Below are 21,003 nucleotides of genomic sequence, written 5' to 3'. Positions count from 1 at the left end.
TGGAAAGAGGATGGAAGAGAACAACATTCTCGTCTTATTTTTAAATACCATGTATACGTAAAGCTTAAGCATTTCCCACTTGGGAAACACTGCTTTCGGGTTAGGCTCACAAAACACAAATTTGTTGAAATCTAACAGGCCTCATCCCATTTCCCTAAAGTACTGAGTCACACTATTTACTAAATGTACTCAAAAACTTTTTGCACATCTTTCCTTATTGTTCACAGCGTTAGGTCAACCACCACAGTGTGTTTCGGACAGGACTCTGCTGTGGATCACAAAATGAGGCCGGTAAAGGGGTCTTTGGATGCCCCATCTCCATTTTCTCCATTTTCGAGACCGAGGGCGATTTACCCAAGGTCACACAGAGGGTAGACTAATTTCTGTGTTCCTGCAGCCCAGAGAACGAGCTATCTTGTCCCACAGGAGGCTTCATGTTGGGTTGCCTGGCTGGCTCTTGGACAAGCCTCTAGCCTGCCCCGTGTTGCTCGTGGTTGCCATGGCAGCGGCACGCTGTTTCCCCGCCTCGTCTTGGTGACGTTATGGGATCTGCGCCCAATAGGAAAGCAGCTCCGCGTCAAGCACCGCCTTTCGCGACGGCCACGGCCTTTGCGGCTGGGAGACAAGCGTTGACAGTGCTGGCCAGGCTGACTCGGGTCGCGGCCGCGGCGAGTTACATCGTTTGCCAATCTGTCCGCGAACGCCGCTGCCCGAGACAGAGCCAGGATGTTCGGGATGCTGAGCAGCAGCTTTGAGGATGATCCCTTCTTCTCGTGAGTGTCGGGGGCGGGAGGCCGCGGTAGCGCAGGAACTCGGAGATCTTGAGAGGAGCTATTTTAAGGGGAAAGTCAGTTAAAACGCCAAAGAAGGAGAGAGAGAATTCGGGTGACTCCAGTAGACAGTTTGAGGAAGACTCGGGGGGCGTGAAAGGGAAGGGAGAAGAGGATATAGGAGCGTGTGAGGGAAAGGAGAGGAGGACTTGGAAAGGAAGAGAAATTTGGGGGCGTGAGGTGAGATGTCTAGGCAGGCTTCCCCGCCCAACCGACCCCCGTGCGAGCTGCTCTCAAACTCGGCCCGATTTCGGGTACCTGGCGCCCCCTAACCTCTGCCGCTGGCGCTCGGAGTCCCGCCTTGGCCGCTGCAGGGGCTTTGCAGGGGACGGTCACTGCCTCTCGGCGGAACTTCTGGAGAATTATACTCACAGGGCACTTACGACACCTGCTTCTACTCCAAAAGAGAGGCAGGGAATGTTTGATAAGATGGGAAGTCTTCTACAAGGGAAACGTTTTCTAAAAGAGTGTTTTCCATAATATGTGATTCTAAGAGCATTGCAGAGTTTTGCTGTCTCTCCCTGGAAGCGGTTGGAAGTTGCCAGGTGCAGTTTGTTTCCTTTCCTGCTTTGTTACAAAGGTAGCCGTGTTTGGAAAGGGACTCCTCTTCCTATTAAACGTGCAAGTAGGACAGCGAAACAGGGGGTGCATTTAACACCTCAGGTAAACAAGTGCCAAGCCCAGTGAACGGTTTCAAGGGAGATCCTGTGATGTCTAAAGAGGAAGCCATCCAGAAAATAGTTATTTAATTATGACCTAGTTTTCTAGGGTGTCCTGGGTTTTGTATTTTCGGTAGTTCTTCCTTTGGTGATTATATAAACGTGTAACACAATCTAGTTGGATCCCTAAAACAGGAAGGTTTGTGTTATTTTTTTTACCCAAGTGTTTTGCCAGTTTGAATTTTGACTTGCTGTGCTAATTTATTTTGATCACATAAATTCTCTGTGCAACCTGGACACCATCTGTTTAAAAGGTAGAAATGTTACCAGTTTACTACATCGATTTGTTTTTAAAAGAAAATATAATTTTGGCTTAAATGTAATAGTACTATATTAAAACCAAATAATATAAAGGCAATAACTGAGAGAAAATTAACAGTAGAAAAGATGAAATTATTAATATTTTAAAAACAGAACTATTTGTATTTTATTCTAAAGGTTATTCATTATAATTAAGGGGTGTAATGTTAGTCACTCAGTCATGTCCAGCTCTTTGGGACCTCACAGACTATAGCCCACCAGGCTCCTCTGTCCATGGAATTCTCCAGGCAAGAATACTGGAGTGGGTAGCCATTCCCTTCTCCGGGGTATTTTCCCCACCCAGGGATCAAACCCAGGTCTCCTGCATTGCAGGCATGTTCTTTACCATCTAAGCCACCAGGGAAGCCAAGGAGTGTGTGGGCTCAGGTAAATTTATCACGTTGTTTTAGTTAATGTGTTTAGGAGCAGTTGTGACATTTATGAACAATGTCATTTTAACAAATTTCAAAGTTTGTGTTATAATTTGCTCTTTTAAAAGCCTGTGAGAGTAGGGACTAAATATATCCATAGTTTAGTTGAGCTGTTGAAGTGGTTCTTATGTAATTGTGACCTAAATACAATGGGCAGCAGTTAAGAAGATTATGACAACTTTTGAATTGTATTGTCTTGATGATATCAAAAGAGCAATGGCCCTAACTAAACTAATGTATGATTAGTACTTTCTTTAAAACATCTAGCAAAAGTGTAATTTAAACTCTCGGATGCCTCTTTCTGAGCAAAGGCAGTGAACCCAAGAGGCAGCGTCAGAAATAGTAACAGAACACAAATAGTAGGCATACAGCGAAGAACACTCTTCCCCTGCACTTAGGATGGACAGGACCATCAGTTACATGGCTGCAGGGTTTTCAGTCATCATTCCCTGTAGCCGTCTTCAAATCCAGGCAGCCATATCATAGAGATTTGGGATAAAATTAACTTTATAAAACTGACTTATTTCTTTGCTCCACAACTGGTAATATAGAGAGTAAAAATAATTAGGGGAGATAAGAAAGAGAATGTGAGTTTATATTTATTTCAAGTAAAAAAGTAAATTTTATTTATTTCCAAGTAAATTTTCAAGTAAATTTCAAATATTTATTTCATTTGACTCACCCCTTTTACCCAAACCCCAAACAAAATGAGTATCCATTACTGAATATGTCAAGCATAAGGAATTGATAAAGGTGACAGTCGTTATTAAATCATCCACTGACCTTAGGGAACACAGAGGGGTTCCATGCCCTGTATCTCTTATACAATTATTATCCCTATTGCTCACATTATGCGTCTGGTCATTGGGTTGCCTGGTGGCTATTTTAATGTCTGACATGTAGAAAATGTTCAAGAGATACTATTTAATGACAATCTAGTGTCTTTTACTCTCTGTCTTATAGTTTTATGGTATAGTTGATTGTTGGATCGCTGAAGGTGATTACGTTCGGTCCACAATTTACAGTGGCTCCACTTAACATTTTTCAACTTGACGATGGTATGAAAACAATACACATTAAATACAAACCATACTTTCAATTTTGAATGTTAATCTTTGCCCTGGCTAGCGACATGTGATACAATACTTTGAAAAGGTGCGCGGGAGCAGGGGTAGCAAGCCTCAGGTTCGTCAGCCACGAGATCATGACAGTGGACAACCCATATACTTACAGGCATTTGGTTTTTCACTTTTAGTACAGTATTCAATAAATTACATGAGGAATTCAATACTTTATTACAAATAGGCTTTGTGTTGGATAGTTTTGCCCAACTGCAGGCTAATATAAGTGTTCTGAGCACATTTAAGGTTTAAGATACACTAGGCTAAGCTATGATGTTTCATAGCTCAGGTGTATTAAATGCATTTCGACAGGGTTATTTTCAACTTCTGATGGATTTATGAGGATGTAGGCTTCCCTGGTGGCTCAGAGGTTAAAGCGTCTACCTGCAATGTGGGAGACCTGGGTTCGATCCCTGGGTTGGAAAGAACCCCTGGAGAAGGAAATGGCAACCCACTCCAGTATTCTTGCCTGGAAAATCCCATGGACAGAGGAGCCTGGTGGGCTACCATCCACGGGGTCACAAAGAGTCGGACACGACTGAGCGACTTAACTAACTAACTAACTAACCCCATTACAGCTTCCCAGGTGGCGCTAGTGGTAAGAAACTACCTGCCAACACAGGAGACATAAGAGAGGAGGGTTGGATCCCTGGGTTGGAAATATCCCCTGGAGAAGGAAATGGCAACCCACTCTAGTAGTCTTACCTGGAAAATCCCATGAACCAGAGGAGCCTGGCAGGCTACAGTCCACGGGGTCACAAGCAGTCCGACATGACTGAAGCGACTTCGTACACACACAACCCCATCATAAGTGGAGGATGATCTGTATTTGCATTCAGTAGGTGCCATTGTTGATGTTGGCACTTTCTAATTTAAACACTGTCCGTGGGATATTCAGGCAAGAATCCTGGAGTGGGTTATCATTTTCTTCTCCAGAGGACCTTCCTGACCCAGGAATCCAACCCACATTCCCTGCATTGTGGCGGATTCTTTTACCACTGAGCCACTGGGAAACCCAATTTAAGCACTACCATTTTCTAAATAATTCACTAATTCAGAATCAAGGATATCAATCATAAGCATACTCTCCAAATTTACTTAATTAATCAAAAGTGGGCAGACAAAAAGTATATACTTCTTGGATATAAAATTAGAATTATTAAATAAATTGAGGCTAGTAAAATATGGTATCAAATTGTCAAACACTTTAGAGCTCTGAGTAAAAAACAAAATCTAGTTTTGAATCCAAGTATATTCGTTTTTAATGTTTACCTTTCTATAACAGCATGTTAAATTCATGAGAAAATTAAAGAGAAATTTTAAAAGTGATGAAGTTTAGTGTTTTATTGTATGCTTGGGACTTTGGGGGGTTTCCTTATATGTTTCAGAGCTGAAGTTGTTTCAGTGAAATTGCCTCACAGTATATATTCGCATACACCTTTTCAAATAAATAATACTTGTAATTTGGTTAAAAACACAAAGGTTAAAAGCTAGCACTTCCTGGCATGCAGAGTTGGGTTTGTTTGTTTTTAATCATCTTATCTTTACCTTTTTTTAAATGTAGATACACATATTTATTTATGGGTTTTACAAGGGAACATGGAGCACAATTTATTTTCTAGCTCTCTACTGTGGTTTTCTCTGTGGACATGTTTGGTGCCAAATTTCATTCTGTTTGATTGTGGTTTGTGTCAGCAATCCTGAAAGAGGCCATATAGTCATCTTAGTAGTATAAGTAAATTTTTCCTTACTTAAATGAAAATGCATTCTCATGGAAAATCTGAATACTGAAAATTTCATTAAGGGACTTATGCAACCCAAGATTTTGGTTCAGTCAGTCAGCTCAGTCGTGTCTGACTCTTTACGACCCCGTGGACTGCAGCACACCAGGCCTTCCTGTCCATCACCAACTCCCGGAGTTTACTCAAACTCATTTCCATTGAGTTGGTGATGCCATCCAACCATCTCATCCTCTGTCGTCCCCTTCTCCTCCCATCTTCAATCTTTCCCAGCATCACGGTCTTTTCAAATGAGTCAGTTCTTCACAACAGGTGGCCAAAGTATTGGAGTTTCAGCTTCAGCATGAGTCCTTCCAATGAATATTCAGGACTGATTTCCTTTAGGATGGACTAGTTTGATCTCCTTGCAGTCCAAGGGACCTCAAATGTCTTCTCCAACACCACAGTTCAAAAGCATCAATTCTTCAGCGCTCAGCTTTCTTTATAGTCCAGCTCTCACCTCCATACATGACTACTGGAAAAACCATACCCTTGACTAAACAGACCTTTGTTGGCAAAGTAATGTCTCTGCTTTTTAATATGCTGTCTAGGTTGGTCATAACTTTTCTTCCAAGGAGCGAGCGTCGTTAAAGTGTCTTTTTGATTTTGGTTACTATCATTATTTTGTTTCTATTTTCCATATATGGATTTTTTTTCTTCAAAATTAGAACCAACTTTTATGGTTATAAATAAATTATTTTCCTTAATATATACCATAAGCATTTTCTTAGTCTTTAGGTATTCTTTCAAGCTTGAATTTAGTGTCTGCAAAATATTGCATCCTGTAAATATGCAAGGGCTTCCCTGGTCAGATTATAAAGAATCTGCCTGCAATGCGGGAGACCTGGGTTTGACTCCTGGGTTGGGAAGATCCCTTAGAGAAGGGAATGGCTACCCACTCCAGTATTCTGGTCTGGAGAATTCCATGGACTGTATAGTCCATGGGGTTGCAAAGAATCAGACACGACTGAGCAACTTTCACACTTCACTAACTTAACAGGTATGCAAAGAATATTTTTCATATAAATATTTAATCATATTTCAAATTAATAATTTAGTTTATATACATGATATGACCTGTTCCTATTAATAGCTTTGCAAAGTGTCATCATATTTCCAGTATATTTTCCTAGAAGAATGAAAACATTAATTTTCAAGAGAACAATATGAATAAGTAGAAAGAAGTAAAAACTCTTCTTACCTGAGAAAGAAAACTATACAAAGTTAATTTTTAAAGTTTTAAAACAAGTCCTTGCTTCCATTAGAGATTTACCCTTTGTTAAAAAAAAAAATTCAAGCTTGAGCAGGAGAAATCTTAAAAGTCTTATTTCTAAGCACCTGCTGTTTTGGGTGAACATAAGCTGAACTCACTTCAGGATCCAGCTAGATTTCTTCCCCGAATGGTCCAGACAGGTGCAAAAGCCAGACTGTGAGCCCGTTTTTTTAAGCAGCCTTTTTCTGTGTGTCAACAAAAAGAAAAAGATGTTTTTTGACATTTGTTCTATGTACAAATATACCTACTCCTACTTGAATAAAGAGAAACCTGGACACCATTTTTGTTTGTTTGTTTGTTTTGTTTTGGACACCATTTTTAATGAGCACATTTAGTGCTGAATTTTTAGCCCAATTAGAAAAATAAATCTTATTAAATGTTATGTTTCTATAGAAAAGTAATAGTTGTTTAATTCTCATCTATTTACTGACCAAAACTAGTAATCCCTGAAATATCTTTCCTTGTTGAATTTGAATCTCATCCATGTATCTAAAGGGAACGCTGAGTGTTTTTTTAAGTATCTGCATTTTAATAAGAATGAATAGTTTAATATCCCCATCCTTGTACCCATATCCTAAACTCTGAATGTCCAGTGAGTATAGAGATCTCAGCAAAAGGAGACTCTTTTGAATCATCCATTTTGAAACATCAAGTAGTATAAGATTGTTTAATTCCACGTAGTTCTATTTCTTTCTTATTCTTTAAAGATTTTTATCATGACACACTTTGAATGTATATTACAGAAGTGTAAGGGTAGTACTGGGTGTACCCCTTAATCAGAATTTCACAACATACACCTGCTTTACCCATCTCTCTTGCTGCTGCTGTCTTTAAAGTGTTTTAAAACAAATTCCAGAGTTCAGGTATTTCACTTATATGTATTTCCAAATACATCTCTGAAAAATACTTTCATCACCACAATGCCATATTTACATCTAACAAGATTACAATAATTCCAGTTTCTTGCTATCACTTGGCATTGAGTATCATCTGGATATGAAACACTTCAAAATAATCTGGTTTTGAGATAAAAACTAGGAATTATTTCTTAGACAACTCACTTATTGGTCTCAGAACTACTTGAAACTCTGTACCTTTACGTAAAAACTGGGAAGATAACATACACCAATTTCTGATTCCTTAATTGTAAGTAACGTTTGGACTTTAGGTCTTTATTTGGGAAAGCATAAAGCAACTCTCTTTCTGCCCACTAGTCTCCCTGGGTGCCATTGATCTATTAAATTTTTAAATTGTCACAACTTCCTCATAGTGCCAGTTGGCCTATAATTCTGCTGAAATAGTGATTATCAAACTTTTTAACAGGCGGCAAATCTAAGAACAGTAATCTGTTACATTTCCCATGCCCATCACTCCTATCAGTAAGACAGATACAAAACTTTATCTTACAAGAATTCATGGGAGGATAATCTTATTTATGGCATTTTTCTGCATTGTATGTGTAATATTTTTCCTTGCTCATTCCTAACTATGTTAGACTCTGCTTTTAGCTAGAAGGAATGAAATATGAATAATCTCTAAATAAACCTAAATGCTCTAGTGTCTTCATTTTATTATATTTCCTAAGTGAATTTAGGGCAAGAGTATTTCTGTAGTTAAATACTGAACGTTACTAATTTGGTTAAGAGCAGCTTAATTTTTGGACTCGTGCTGAAATTTTTGTGTTCGGCTGCGCTAAGAGCATACTCAGCCTGCACACACTGGGGAGCCCTTTCCTTTGATGACTTTGTGTGAAATTTGTCAGCAGGAGGGAGGCTGAAAAGCAGGGAAATGACCCCAAGTGGATGAGTGTATAAAGGACAAGAGAGCAAATGAAGAAGTAAGATTACTGACGTGTTAGTTTCTTAGCACATGGATCTATCACTAGCACCAGTCCTACTGCAGAGGTGGTTAAAAGTTACTGTGTTGGTCAGGTGTGCAGAGAAGCTGCGATTTATCATTTGTAAATATATTTCTTTTTCTACTTAACCAGCTTCCTTTGGAACAATTGATACTGCACAGGAATAAACAGATCTGAAGAAACAAAACAGTCAGGAAACACTCTCATAAACAGCCCTCCTATAGATTTATTTGTTGAGAATAGATTATAATTGCTGGAAATCCTTTAGACGAGTTAAAAACACTCACCTTTACACCATTTATAGTAAAATCGATATAATCATATGAAACAGTCTACATAACAGATTTCTACATTCAATTTTCAGAAATTATGTTCAAGTTGAATTAAGGCAGTAAGACTTCAGAACTACATATTTTTGGAGCAAAGTTCTGTCTTAGCATATAATTAAAACTGATACTTTACTAAAAACAGTTAGGAAATGTATTTCTTGAAACAAAACTTAGTAACATCTTACCATGAATACCAAAATCTGACAAGCTTTAGGGTTTTCACAAAGATAAATTAGTACTCAGTTGTGTCCGACTCTTTGCAACACCATGGACTGGAGCCCACCAAGCTCCTCTGTCCGTGGGATTATCCAGCAAGAATACTGGAGTGGATTGCCATTTCCTTCTCCACACAGAAATATATTGGTGTACTTTATTTTACATTTGAGTGAGAGTTGCCAAAAAATAAGCTTTATTACTATTATGGAAAAAAAAACACATTTATACAGTCTGAACTGAACATTTACATTGGATTTAATTGTAGAAGTTTCCCCCATTTCAATTTTCCATATTTACACATGCACTGTAAAGACTTTTAAAAGTGAGAAAACTCTCATTTTAAGATGTAATAACATCTAATATCCAGCAATTACGACCTTACTTTATAAAGTATCAAAGTGGTTTGCATTTTCAAAAATGCTTTTTTAACTCCTTTTGTCTCTTTAACAAGTATATTAGCCCCAGATCATTCTTTGCAGTATTAAGCTGCCTACTTATTAAATTCCAACATTTACACTTAAATGATTGCATGTATTTTCAATAGTGATTCTTTCATCGCACACCGAGAAAGTATGCGACAGATGATGATAAGTTTTCCTGAACCTTTTGGAAGAGACATGCTCAGCATCTCTGATAGGAGAGGAAGAGCTCGTAACCGTATGGGACGTGAGGATGAAGAAAATTCCTTGACTGTAAGTTCTTTATTTTAAAGATAGTGAAGAAAAGTATTACAGAAGAGTCTATCTCTGATAATAGGATAGGATTAATGTTATAGAACTAACCCTTATACACAGGGAAGGACCGGTTGAAAAGCAGAATTCTCTGACAGTGAAGTGTTAACTGTATAGAATTGCACTGTGATACCAAAACTTTTAGCACCGTAGGGTTATATGTTATAAGCCAAACTTAAGACATTGTTTTCCGTGGGAACCATGGAAGGAAGAAAAACCATGATAAGGTTTTTCTCACCTTGTCATTTACTCCCATGTCTTAAATTAGGACAGGCATGGAAATATCCTTGCATGCAACACTTTTTTTCTTGCTTTAAAATAGCATCCAAAACTGTAGTATAATGCTTTTTATCTACTGGACCAGGGAAACCCAATCTACTCCTTGGCTACCTTGGACCTTCAAAACTTAGATTAACTTTTAAAAGTTATTCAAAAGACTTGTAGAACTACAGTAAATATTCAGAAGTCTTATCTGAGAGCAAAATTAAAGGGTTACAAACAAACAAACAACAAAAAACTCAGGATATTTATATACCTTAGCTGTTTTCTGCTTATTTGTGTTACTTTTTCAGCCTCAAGAATGGCAGTTCTAGAACAACAAATCCACAGGAGTTTCTAAAAAATAAATCTGCGGTTCAAATGTAGAGCTTTGGACCTCAGTAAACATTTTTTAACGGATTTCTTTTAATTGAAGGATAATTGCCTTATAATATTGTGTTGGTTTCTGCCATCCATCAACATGAATCAGCCACAGGTGCACCTATGTCACCCCTCCCTCATGGCGCTGCCTCCCTCTTCCCACCCCATCCCGCCCCCTCTAGGCTGTCAGAGCCCAGATTGAGGTCCTGGGTCATTCAGCGCATCCCCACTGGTTATCTGTTTCACATATGGTAATGGATATGTTCGCATGCCACTCTCAATAAACATTCTGAAGTGGTCAGTTGGGAAACTTCCAGGACTTTTATATTTTCTATTTGCTATAATCTTGTTGTTAAATAGAGTAAAATGTTTCAAATACTCCTAAGAAGTTTGATGGATAAAATTACATTTGCCATTTAAATGAAAGTAATCTTCATATTCTTTTTCACATACACATTATTCCAATATATATATTAGTTTCATTTCAATTATTTTTAAATTTGTTAATGTGGTCACTATGTTTATTTTTTAGTTTTAGGGCTATAAATTTCCATAAAAGTCTAAAATTAAGCCCAAAGGAAAGAACTGTCAGAGAGAGCAGAAAAATCAAATATGACATTCTGAAATTTTATCTTTCACATGAGCACTGAAGTATTTTATATATCTGTTATAACCATAGCAAAGGAGGAGTAGGGCTGTACATAGTGCTTTGTGTTAATATTTGCATGCATAAATGAGCTGCTTGTAGCCTTTGTGCAAAAAGTGGGAGGTGACGATTTTATTCCCTCGTTAGCACAGAGAGGAGATCTGTTTATAATCCACCTGTAAAGTTCTTAGTGAGGATGCCTAAGCTGTAACTCTGCTGGTTATCCATGAGAAGAAGAAATGTTTTTTTCCTGAGTACCTGTGCTTAAAAAATCTGAATGTTTAATGAGCTGGAATAAGAAATATATAACCAAGAGAAAGATAAATTTATTTGAAACTGTAGTTTATCTGATTCATAATTTAGAACAATTTGTATTTTAGCTTGCCTCATATTTGTATTGCCAGTGCGGCTTGAAATCAAGTTTTGAGAAACCAAAAAGCCCACATAGCTGAATTAGTATGGTTGCATAAATGTGATGATTAAATAAGGAAAGTTAAGTAAGAAAACAATTCTGAATACAAAGAAGGCCAAGACCAATATTTGAATGAAAAACTAAAATAGTTGCTACCGAGTCCAGTTTCTAGTGGCATAAATTAACTTTTGTCTAAGATGACGAAATCATCTCCCTTATTATTAATCAAATCCCTTACAACTATACAGTGCAAGTGAAAATAGATTCAAGGGGTTAGATCTGATAGAGTGCCTAAAGAACTATGGACAGAGATTCGTGACATTGTATAGGAGGCAGTGATCAAGACCATCCCCAAGAAAAAGAAAGGCAAAATGGCTGTCTGAGGAGGCCTTGCAAATAGCCGAGAAAAGAAGAGAAGTGAAAAGCAAAGGAGAAAAGAAAAGATATACCCATTGGAATGCAGAGTTCCAAAGAATAACACGGAGAGATAAGAAAGCCTTCCTCAGTGATGAATGCAAAGAAATAGAGGAAAACAATAGAATGGGAGACTGGAGATCTTTTCAAGAAAATCAGAGATAACAAGGGGACATTTCATGCAAAGATGGACACACTAAAGGACAGAAAGGTCCATACCATGGACCTACAGAAGCAGAAGATATTAAGAAGAGGTGGCAAGAATACACAGAAGAACTGTACAAAAAAGATCTTCATGACCCAGATAATCCCGATTGTGTGATCACTCACCCAGAGCCAAACATCCTGGAGTGTGAAATCAAGTGGGCCTTAGGAAGCATCACTACGAACAAAGCTAGTGGAGGTGATAGAATTCCAGTTGAGCTATTTCAAATCCTAACAGATGATGTTGTGAAAGTGCTGCACTCAATAGTCCAGCAAATTTGGAAAACTCAGCAGTGGCCACAGGACTGGAAAGGGGCAGTTTTTACTTCAATCCCAAAGAAAGGCAATGCCAAAGGATGTTCAAAATACTGCACAATTGCACTCATCTCGCTCGCTAGCAAATAATGCTCAAAATTCTCCAAGCCAGGCTTCAACAGTATGTGAACCAAGAACTTCCAGATGTTCAACCTGGATTTAGAAAAGGCAGAGGAACCAGGGATCAAATTGCCAACATCCCTTGGATCATTGAAAAAGCAAGTGAGTTCCAGAAAAACATCTGTTTCTGCTTTATCGACTACACCAAAATCTTTGACTGTGTGGATCACAACAAACTGTGGAAAATTCTGAAAGAGATGGGAATACCAGACCACCTTACCTGCCTCCTGCGAAACCTGTATGCAGGTCAGGAAGCAACAGTTAGAACTGGACATGGAACAACAGACTGGTTCCAAATAGGAAAAGGAGTACGTCAAGGCTGTATATTGTTACCCTGCTTATTTAACTTAAATGCAGAGTATATCATGTGAAATGCCGGGCTGGATGAAGCATAAGCTGGAATCAAGAAATATCAATAACCTCCAATACTCAGATGACACTGCCCCTATGGCAGAAAGTGAAGAACTAAAGAGCCTCTTGATGAAAGTGGAAGAGGAGAGTGAAAAAGTTGGCTTAAAACTCAACATTTAGAAAACTAAGATCATGGCATCTGGTCCCATCACTTCATGGCAAATAGATGGGGAAACAATGGAAACAGTGAGAGACTTTGTTTTTGGGGGGCTCCAAAATCACTGCAGTCATGAAATTAAAAGACCCTTGCTCCTTGGAAGAAAAGCTATGACCAACCTAGACAGCATATTAAAAAGGAGAGACATTACTTTGCCAGCAAAAGTCTGTTTAGTCAAAACTGTGGTTTTTCCAGTAGTCATGTACGGATGTGAGAATTGGACCATAAAGAAAGCTGAGCATCAAATAATTGATGCCTTTCGAACTGTGGTGTTGGAGAAGACTTTTTAGGTTCCTTGGACTGCAAGGAGATCAAACCAGTCAATCCTAAAGGAAATCAACCCTGAATATTCATTGGAAGGACTGATGCTGAAACTGAAACTCCAATACTTTGGCCACTTGATGTGAAGGACTGACTCATTGGAAAAGACCCTGATCCTGGTAAAGACTGAAGGTGAGAGGAGAAGGGGACGACAGAGGATGAGATGGTTGGATGGCTTCACTGACTCGATGGACATGAGTTTGAGCAAGCTCCAGGAGTTGGTGATGGACAGGGAAGCCTGGCATGCTGCAGTCCATGGGATTCCAGAGTTGAACATGACTGAGCGAATGAACTGAACTGAAGATGATGAACCATAGGTGGAGGCTAAAATCTGTGTGTAGCATTATACAATAGAATGCTCTGGATGATTTAAATGTTCTAAATCCTCCCTGTCCAGTATGGTTAGCTACATATGACTATCAAGACTTTGAAATGTGCCTAGTGCCACTGAGGAACTGAATTTTTAATTCTAATTATTTAAAATTAATTTTAAATAGCCACATGTAGCTTTTGGCTACCTTAATGAAGGATATGATAATATTCAAAGAGAGTGTAAAGCTTTTAGCTTTTTTTAAAAAAAAATCAGCACTGAGTAAAGGACACTAATCACTTACAGGTGAACCTATCATCTTTTTTTTTTTAATTTAATAGTAAATCTCTTTCAGCATTTTCCCAAGAGAAATGGCAATCCTCGCCTACCTATTAAATAGAAAGTAAATGGTGATTTTACTATATCAGATTTAGACCAAACCATTTCATAAAATGAGTTTCATGGTATTTTATATAGTAAATACTGCTCGGTAGTATTTACTTACCTCTCCCATCTAAAATTAAGTGGTATATATAATATTATATTCAATTGCGTTATATTGTACCAATATCTTAGAAAGCTAACACCAGTGAGTTTTTTTTTTTCTCTTGTTCAAGCTGTGGAAACTCTTTGCTAACTAAGAGTGCCGAGCGCTGCCCTAGGGCAGTTGAAGGGCAGAAGTAATTTTTAAATATAGGAATTTCATCTGGTTACAGTAGGTTTTCCAAGGAACATTCAGCTTCTTTTTAACCAAAACTCTTCTCTTCCTCTGAATGAGTTATACTGGTGAGACATGACTCTCCTTTTTTCCCCTAGAGTGTGATACATTTGACATGTTTATGTCTCAGTATGAAAGACTTATGTCAAAGCAAAATTAAATACATTAATTAAAAGAAAACAAAAACAGACAAACAACAGTAACAACAAAAGACCTCTATCCCTACGTGACATTTCTAATCATATAAAAGTAGGAGTAAAAATTAGAAATTGACTATAGAAGATGGACAAATCAGCTGCCGAGTTTGAAAATAGCACAGCTAAGTAAAGAGCAGGCTTTTCGAGCATGCTAGCTGTTCTATTTGAACTTTTTAATAATAGTTTACACAGAGCTTTTTTTCCTCTTTGTGAAGCTATAAATTTTAAAATGAGTATTTTGATTAAGTAGTGAGCCACATGCTGATGCTTTTAAGCATAGTGGATGAAAATTTATATTTCAAATATACACTTGATAACCGAAGAAGTTATTTTTCACCCATTTCTTGCCATTTGTCATCGTTATCAGCCCTGTTATGAGGGAAAATAGAGATTCCTACAAAAGTAGGAAAAGCATCAGCTATGCCATTTCTTTGTACTATTAGCTTTTTCTTCAGTTCATGATTTCTTTATTGGGATGTTTTTAAGCCAGTTGTCCATTTGGGGTCAGTTTTGTTTAAGACTAGATCATTTAATCTGTAAGTTTATTTCATCAGGCAGTTTATAATTCAAGATACAACATATGACCATCTGACAGATTGAGAGATGGTGCCAGAGTCAATGTAAAATCTGTTTTTCCTTTCAGTTAAAAGAAACAGAATGAGGAATTTTCTTGATGTGCAAATACACTTTGGAGATTACTGTTTTAATTTATTATAAAATTTAAACAGTTTTCTCTAGTTTTTTGACATAACTTACACAGGGAGAAAATTATCACTGAATGATGGTATAATTTTGTATATACCTTTTACCAAGAAACTCAAAATTTATTTTCAGCATTTGAAATTTCCAAGTAATGAGACTTTTTAATTTATACATGTATTAAAAAATTTATTTTTATTATTCCATCTATTATGCTTAACATTCTTTTTCCTGTCAAAGACTAAATATTTCTAAACCTATATGCATGATCCTTTCTGAAGTCTGTGTTTCTTATTCTATATTAGTTCTTAGGAAGTGTCCATTAAATTTTTTGACCAATATCTCTTTGAAGCTTTTGAAATGTTATAAATATAGATACTTTTGATTTTTAATTGGTTTCAGGCAAAATTAAATGATTTTTTAAAAATATGCAATCATTGAACAAAAGGAAGATGATATAATCTTAATCATTATACTTTATGTGTTAATTTTGGTGTGAATTTGCATTTTCTTTGAAAAATGTTTGTCTTAGTCCATAGCAATTACTTTCTCCTTAATAAGTACTAGAGCAGTCTTATTTAAAAGAGATATGTGGTCTCCTTGTTTGTCTTCTAGGCTCATGTCAGGCTCTACAATGAATAATAAGTAGATAACTTTAAATATATATATTGAGCTTTTTTTGATTAAACGGTTTTGTAATTTGGTTAGCTCTGAACTATGTAATTATGTAGTGCATTACTTTCTTTTTCAGAGATTGTTGTATAATAAATATCATACCAAAATTAACTGGATTTTTTTTCTAGGCAATGAGTTCTCTCGTGCCTTTTGGCAGTTTTGGTGGTATGGTTCGTATCATAAGACACAAGCCATTTTAGCAATATTTTCTGACAATATTTTATTTTTCATTAACTCAAGCCTATTGAATCGGCATGCCATCTCACTTTCATAACAGCTTTTAGCATTTGTTACTGAAAACTTGTTTCGTGTGTTAAATTTGTCTTAGAATGTTTAGGCGTATGTTTTGTGGAGTACATCACGTCAACGTAAAAAACTCAGTTTTCCAAAAGAAAAAGTACATTTTGGTTGATGACGATTCGCTTTATTTACAAAAGGGATCCCCGTAGTTGTGTTTAAAAGTTGGAGACTTCCACGTGCTTATGCTGACTTCTCAAAAAGTGAAAAAACACCAAACTGAGGACAGCCAAGCACATCCGGAGCAGCTCAGCCGGACGGCTCCTCTGGGGCTCTGTTGTCAGCTCAGCCATGCTTTCCTTTCCCATGGCCAAGTACTCTGCAGCCAGCTTTCTTCTCCCACCCCTGTTTTTCTCTGAGCCTTTGGTCCTCTGGTTCTCTGCTGCTAATTTCTAATACACTTAAATGCAGTCTAGGGAGTAGCAGAGAATAGCATCATCATCTTGGAGCACGTTCTATGCGTGCATCTATACGCTCATGAAAAAGTTTTTTGAATTCTCTTGTGCTAGACTTTAGCCATTTCTTACCTTAAAATTTGCCTTATAACATTTGTGCTTCCTGATCAGTGTTTTTAGTGGGACAAGCGATGAAGGGAAAAAAACAGCCATAGCACAGAGTTACCAGTCAAGTAATCCAGGAAGTTCAGCGTGCTGTGGGCACACAGATAGAGAAAAGCCTGTAGCCCAGATCTTTGGGTTGGTGGAGTGGAGGTCAGTTAGAGAAGACTTCTTGAGCCTGAAGGATTAATAGGAATTAGCCAGGAAAAGCTGGGAAGGGAGAAGAGAGATCAACACAGAGGAAACAGCGTGTGTAAAGACCAGGAGGCTAGGGAGCCCAAAGATATTTGGGTATTGGCCCTAGGGTATGAGTTGGAGAACAGGTATAGAGAAGGGTGATGAGGGTACCAGGGGGGACTTTTGGCCCTGATAAGGACTGTGGACTTTAACAAAAGAGCAGGAGAAGCAACCAATGAATTTTTGTCAAAATAGTAGGAGAATCAGATTCTGATTTTTGAAAAAGCATTGTCCCTCCAGGGAAGAGAGATATTAGAAGGGGCCAGAGTGGAGGCAGAGAGGCTAGGAGGCTGACAAAGTGTTCTGAGATGTATGAGTGATAGATAGCTTCTACTCAAGTAATAGCTGTGGTGATAAAGAGAAATAATCTCTCTTGAGAGAGTTAAATAAGCAAGTGGATAGCACTTGGCGATTCATCGGGTTGTTGGATCAGTAGAGAAGGGGAAGAAAAGTTTTGTGCTTATTTTCCTGGCCTGAGGAATTAGGCAGATGAAAATGCCACCGAGCTAAGGAACAGAGTGTTGAGGCAGTGCCAGTGTGAGGGCAGGCGTGTTCAGACGATCATTTCAGTTCTGGGTGTTTTGCAGTTGAGGCATCTGTGGGCTGTTCAGGTTGATTTATCTAGTAAGCAGTTGGATATATGAGCTTGAACTGAGCTACAGATAGTTCATTCATTCAGCAAATATTTATTGAGCCCTCCTATGCACCAGGGGGCTTCCCTGGCAGCTCAGACAGTAAGGCGTCTGCCTGCAATGCGGGAGACCCAGGTTCAATCCCTGGGTCGGGAAGATCCTCTGGAGAAGGAGATGGCAGCCCACTCCAGTACTCTTGCCTGGAAAATCCCATGGACAGAGGAGCGTGGTAGGCTATAGTCCATGGGGTCGCAAAGAGTCGGACACAGCTGAGCGACTTTACTATTCATATGCACCAGGAGTTGTTTCTAAAGTATTGGGAATATGGGAATGAGTAAGAGAAGATAGCCCTGCCTTCACAGAGGTTATTTGCACAGAGTAGGAGGACAGACAATAAAGAACAAAATAATTCAGATAGTCTAAGTGCTCTGAAGGAGACGAAGTGGGCAAATGATCCAGGGACAGGTTCAGGTGGAGCAGAGATTAGACAGGTAACCCTTCTAAGGAGGTGATACTTGAATGATGAGAAGAAACTAACTATACTGAGTCAGGAGAGAACATTCCAGGCAGAGAGAAGAGCCGCTGTACAAAGTTCCTGAAGGCTTCTGAAGCCCACTGGAATCTCAGCTCTAATTTGTACCCCTTCCTTTGTCAAGGTGTTGGGCCACCCCCATAGCAGGTACAGACACATTAATGGCTGACAGTGAATTGAGAAGAGACAAAATTTACCCAAAACATGTGATTTTTTTCCCCCTCACTTTCCTTAGGCTAGCTTTTTAGTCTCTCTTGAATTATCTCTTAAACAGCGTTGATTCTCAATGTAATGCTGAAACAAACAGTTCACAATATTTCCAGAACTGTGTTGAATCTCTGAAATGCAGATTAATTCTGTTGCTGTCCTTTGCATCCTAAGTGTGAAAGTTGCTCAGTCGTGTCCGACTCTTTGCGACCCCATGGACTATACAACTCATGGAATTCTCCAGGCCAGAACACTGGAGTGGGTAGCCTTTCCCTTCTCCAGGGGATCTTCCCAGCCCAGGGATCAAACCAGGGTCTCCTGCATTGCAGGCGGATTCTTTTCAAACTGAGCCACCGGGGAAGCCCAAGAATATGGGAGTGGGCAGCCTATCCCTTCTCCAGAGGATCTTCCCGACCCAGGATGGGACCGGGGTCTCCCGCATTGCAGGCGGTTTCTTTGTCAGCTGAGTTATCAGGAAAGATGTATCATATTTCCTAAACGTGTCTTTGTTGCTCTGTACTGTGGTTAGACGTGAAGTGATGTGACCGTCACTCAGGTGCGTCCAGCTCTTTGCAGTGCCGCGGACTGTAGCCCACCAGGCTCTTCTGTCCACGGGGCTCTCCAGGAGAACACTGGAGTGGGTTGCATTCCCTTCTCCAGGGGATCTTCCCAAGCCAGGGATTGAACCTGGGTCTCCGGCATCGCAGACGGAGTCTTTGTCCCTGAGCCACGGGGGAGGTCCACAATGGTCAGTGCAGACTCTGAAGAGGAACTTGACTTTTCTATTTCCTGTTGTGTGTGAGCGTGTCAGTCACTCAGTTGTGTCCAGCTCTTTGCACCCCCATGGACTGTAGCCTCAGTCCATGGAATTCTCCAGGCAAGACTACTGGAGTGGGTTGCCATTAGCATTAAAAACCCAATAGAAGGCAGAGATATAAACCGACCTTTGATAGTTCTTTACTGAGTCCCGGAAGGGTACAAGGCAAAAGAACCTCCAGAAGGGCAGAAATACCCGCACTGCTTAACAGCGCCTTACATGTAGGAGTCAAAAGACTCTTCCTGCTTGAGCGGGGAGTCCTGGGACCAGAAGCTGCTTCTAACGGCAGACGATGCTTTGGCTCACACGCGAGAATGTGTGCTTAACTTTTTGATTCCTGGTGATCGTTCCAGTGATAAAACCTAAAATCAATAGGAGATTTTTCTAGAGCAGTGTTTCTCTGCCTCGATGCTGCTCCTTTCATGTCGGGCCGGGTAACTTGTTGTGGGGAGCTGTCCTCCATTCTCGTGCTTTGTAGGATGATGTCTAACAGAATCCCTGCCCGTCACTGGATGCCAGGCATACGCCCTCCCCAGCGGTGACAAACATGAGAGCAATTATTGAAAAATGTCCCCCTGGGGTACCAACCACTCTTGGCTAAGAAACCACTGTTCCAGAGGAATTTTAACTGTTCTTGGAGAGGAGCACACCTCACGCTTCAAGGGGATGCCCTATCGAGCCATCAGTGATAGGCAGCAATTCCCAGACCTGCTAGTGGAATGAGTCACCCTCCGTCACTCAGCGCCAGCTCTGACGGAAAGGCTCCCCTGGTGTCTCAGACTGTGAAGAGTCTGCCTGCAGTGCGGAAGCCCCGGGTGTGATCCCCGGGATGGGAGGATCCCCTGGAGAAGGAAAGGGCAGCCCACTCCAGTACTCTTGCCTGGGAAATCCCATGGATGGAGGAGCCTGGCGGGCTACAGTCCACGGGATTGCAGAGTTGGACATGACTGAGCAACTATCGCTAACGCTGATGGAAAGGAGGGCTGGCTTCTCCAGAATCAGCTTCTGTTAGCCACGTGGTCCTGCTGGAGATGACACTGTTATCTTACACTCAGGTTTTATTTTTTTGCCTGGTGGGATATACAGAGGTAAGAAGGAAAAATTTGAAAACTAGTCTATGCTAAAGCTGTGCTAGCCCAGAATATACCACTCAGTATTTAAATAACAACCAAATTATGTTTTGAGCAAGTTGAATGATGTGTATATTTATCTGTTCTTGCATGTATATTCATGTGGATATATACATATGTATGTATGCATGTGTTTATAGTGTTACAGCTTCCTAACCATTTATATGCTGGCTGTCTAGGATTGTGTGTATGCTTCAAATTTTTCTTTAACAAATCGCTTCCATTGTATAGTCCTTACATTATCTTTGCTTGGTTAATCACTGCATGAGATCCCAAAACAAAAGTCAAGGAAAAAAAAGAAATTCAGCTGTTTGGGGAAGGTGGATTTGCTTCTTTCATGTTGTATTTATAGTTAATAACATACTTCCTAATGTCCTGTAGCATACAGATGTCAACCCTTTTCAGGCAATGGACCGAATGATGTTAAATATGCGAAACAGTATGCAGGAATTACAAAGAAACTTTGTAAGTACTAGAAGATGGATGAGAATGTTGTTTTCCATTATTGGCACCCTGTATTATAGTGGCTTTCAACCATTTTCTAACCATAGTTCCCAGAAACTATATAATCTATATAGTTTTATAAACTATATAAAAAATATATCTTACATCATGACCCTACTTGTGTACTGTATATATTGTACACCTGAAAGTTTCATGAGAAAAAGATCATGCTGTTTACAGTCTATTGATATTTTCTATTTATTTCATATTTTAAAACTCCTGATCACAACCTATCAAAATGATCTCATAATCTACAAGTTTGATAA

The 21,003-nt window shown here is 39.2% G+C and overlaps 1 protein-coding gene across 6 annotated transcripts in view; it reads left to right on the top strand.

Moving 5' to 3' along the window:
• Nucleotides 1-579: 579 nt before the first annotated feature.
• Nucleotides 580-21,003, top strand: part of MLF1 (myeloid leukemia factor 1) — a 28,369-nt gene continuing 7,945 nt past the window's right edge. For 2 of the 6 annotated variants that reach the window (XR_002318128.2, XM_020915056.2), the window contains exons 1-4: nt 580-773; nt 9,400-9,547; nt 15,953-15,994; nt 20,615-20,698. Coding sequence is in view for 5 of the 6 variants with exons in the window: in XM_020915056.2 (XP_020770715.2) it covers nt 727-773; nt 9,400-9,547; nt 15,953-15,994; nt 20,615-20,698 (321 nt within the window). In the remaining variant the exon portion in view is untranslated. The remainder of the gene's footprint in view (nt 774-9,399; nt 9,548-15,952; nt 15,995-20,614; nt 20,699-21,003) is intronic. The other 4 variants (XM_070466515.1, XM_020915057.2, XM_020915058.2 and 1 more) reach the window with 3 other exon arrangements.

The sequence above is a fragment of the Odocoileus virginianus genome, chromosome 4 (genome assembly GCF_023699985.2).
Source record: "Odocoileus virginianus isolate 20LAN1187 ecotype Illinois chromosome 4, Ovbor_1.2, whole genome shotgun sequence".
NCBI lineage: Eukaryota > Metazoa > Chordata > Mammalia > Artiodactyla > Cervidae > Odocoileus > Odocoileus virginianus.
Note: the sequence above shows the minus strand (reverse complement) of the source record. Positions and strands in the feature narration are given on the sequence as shown.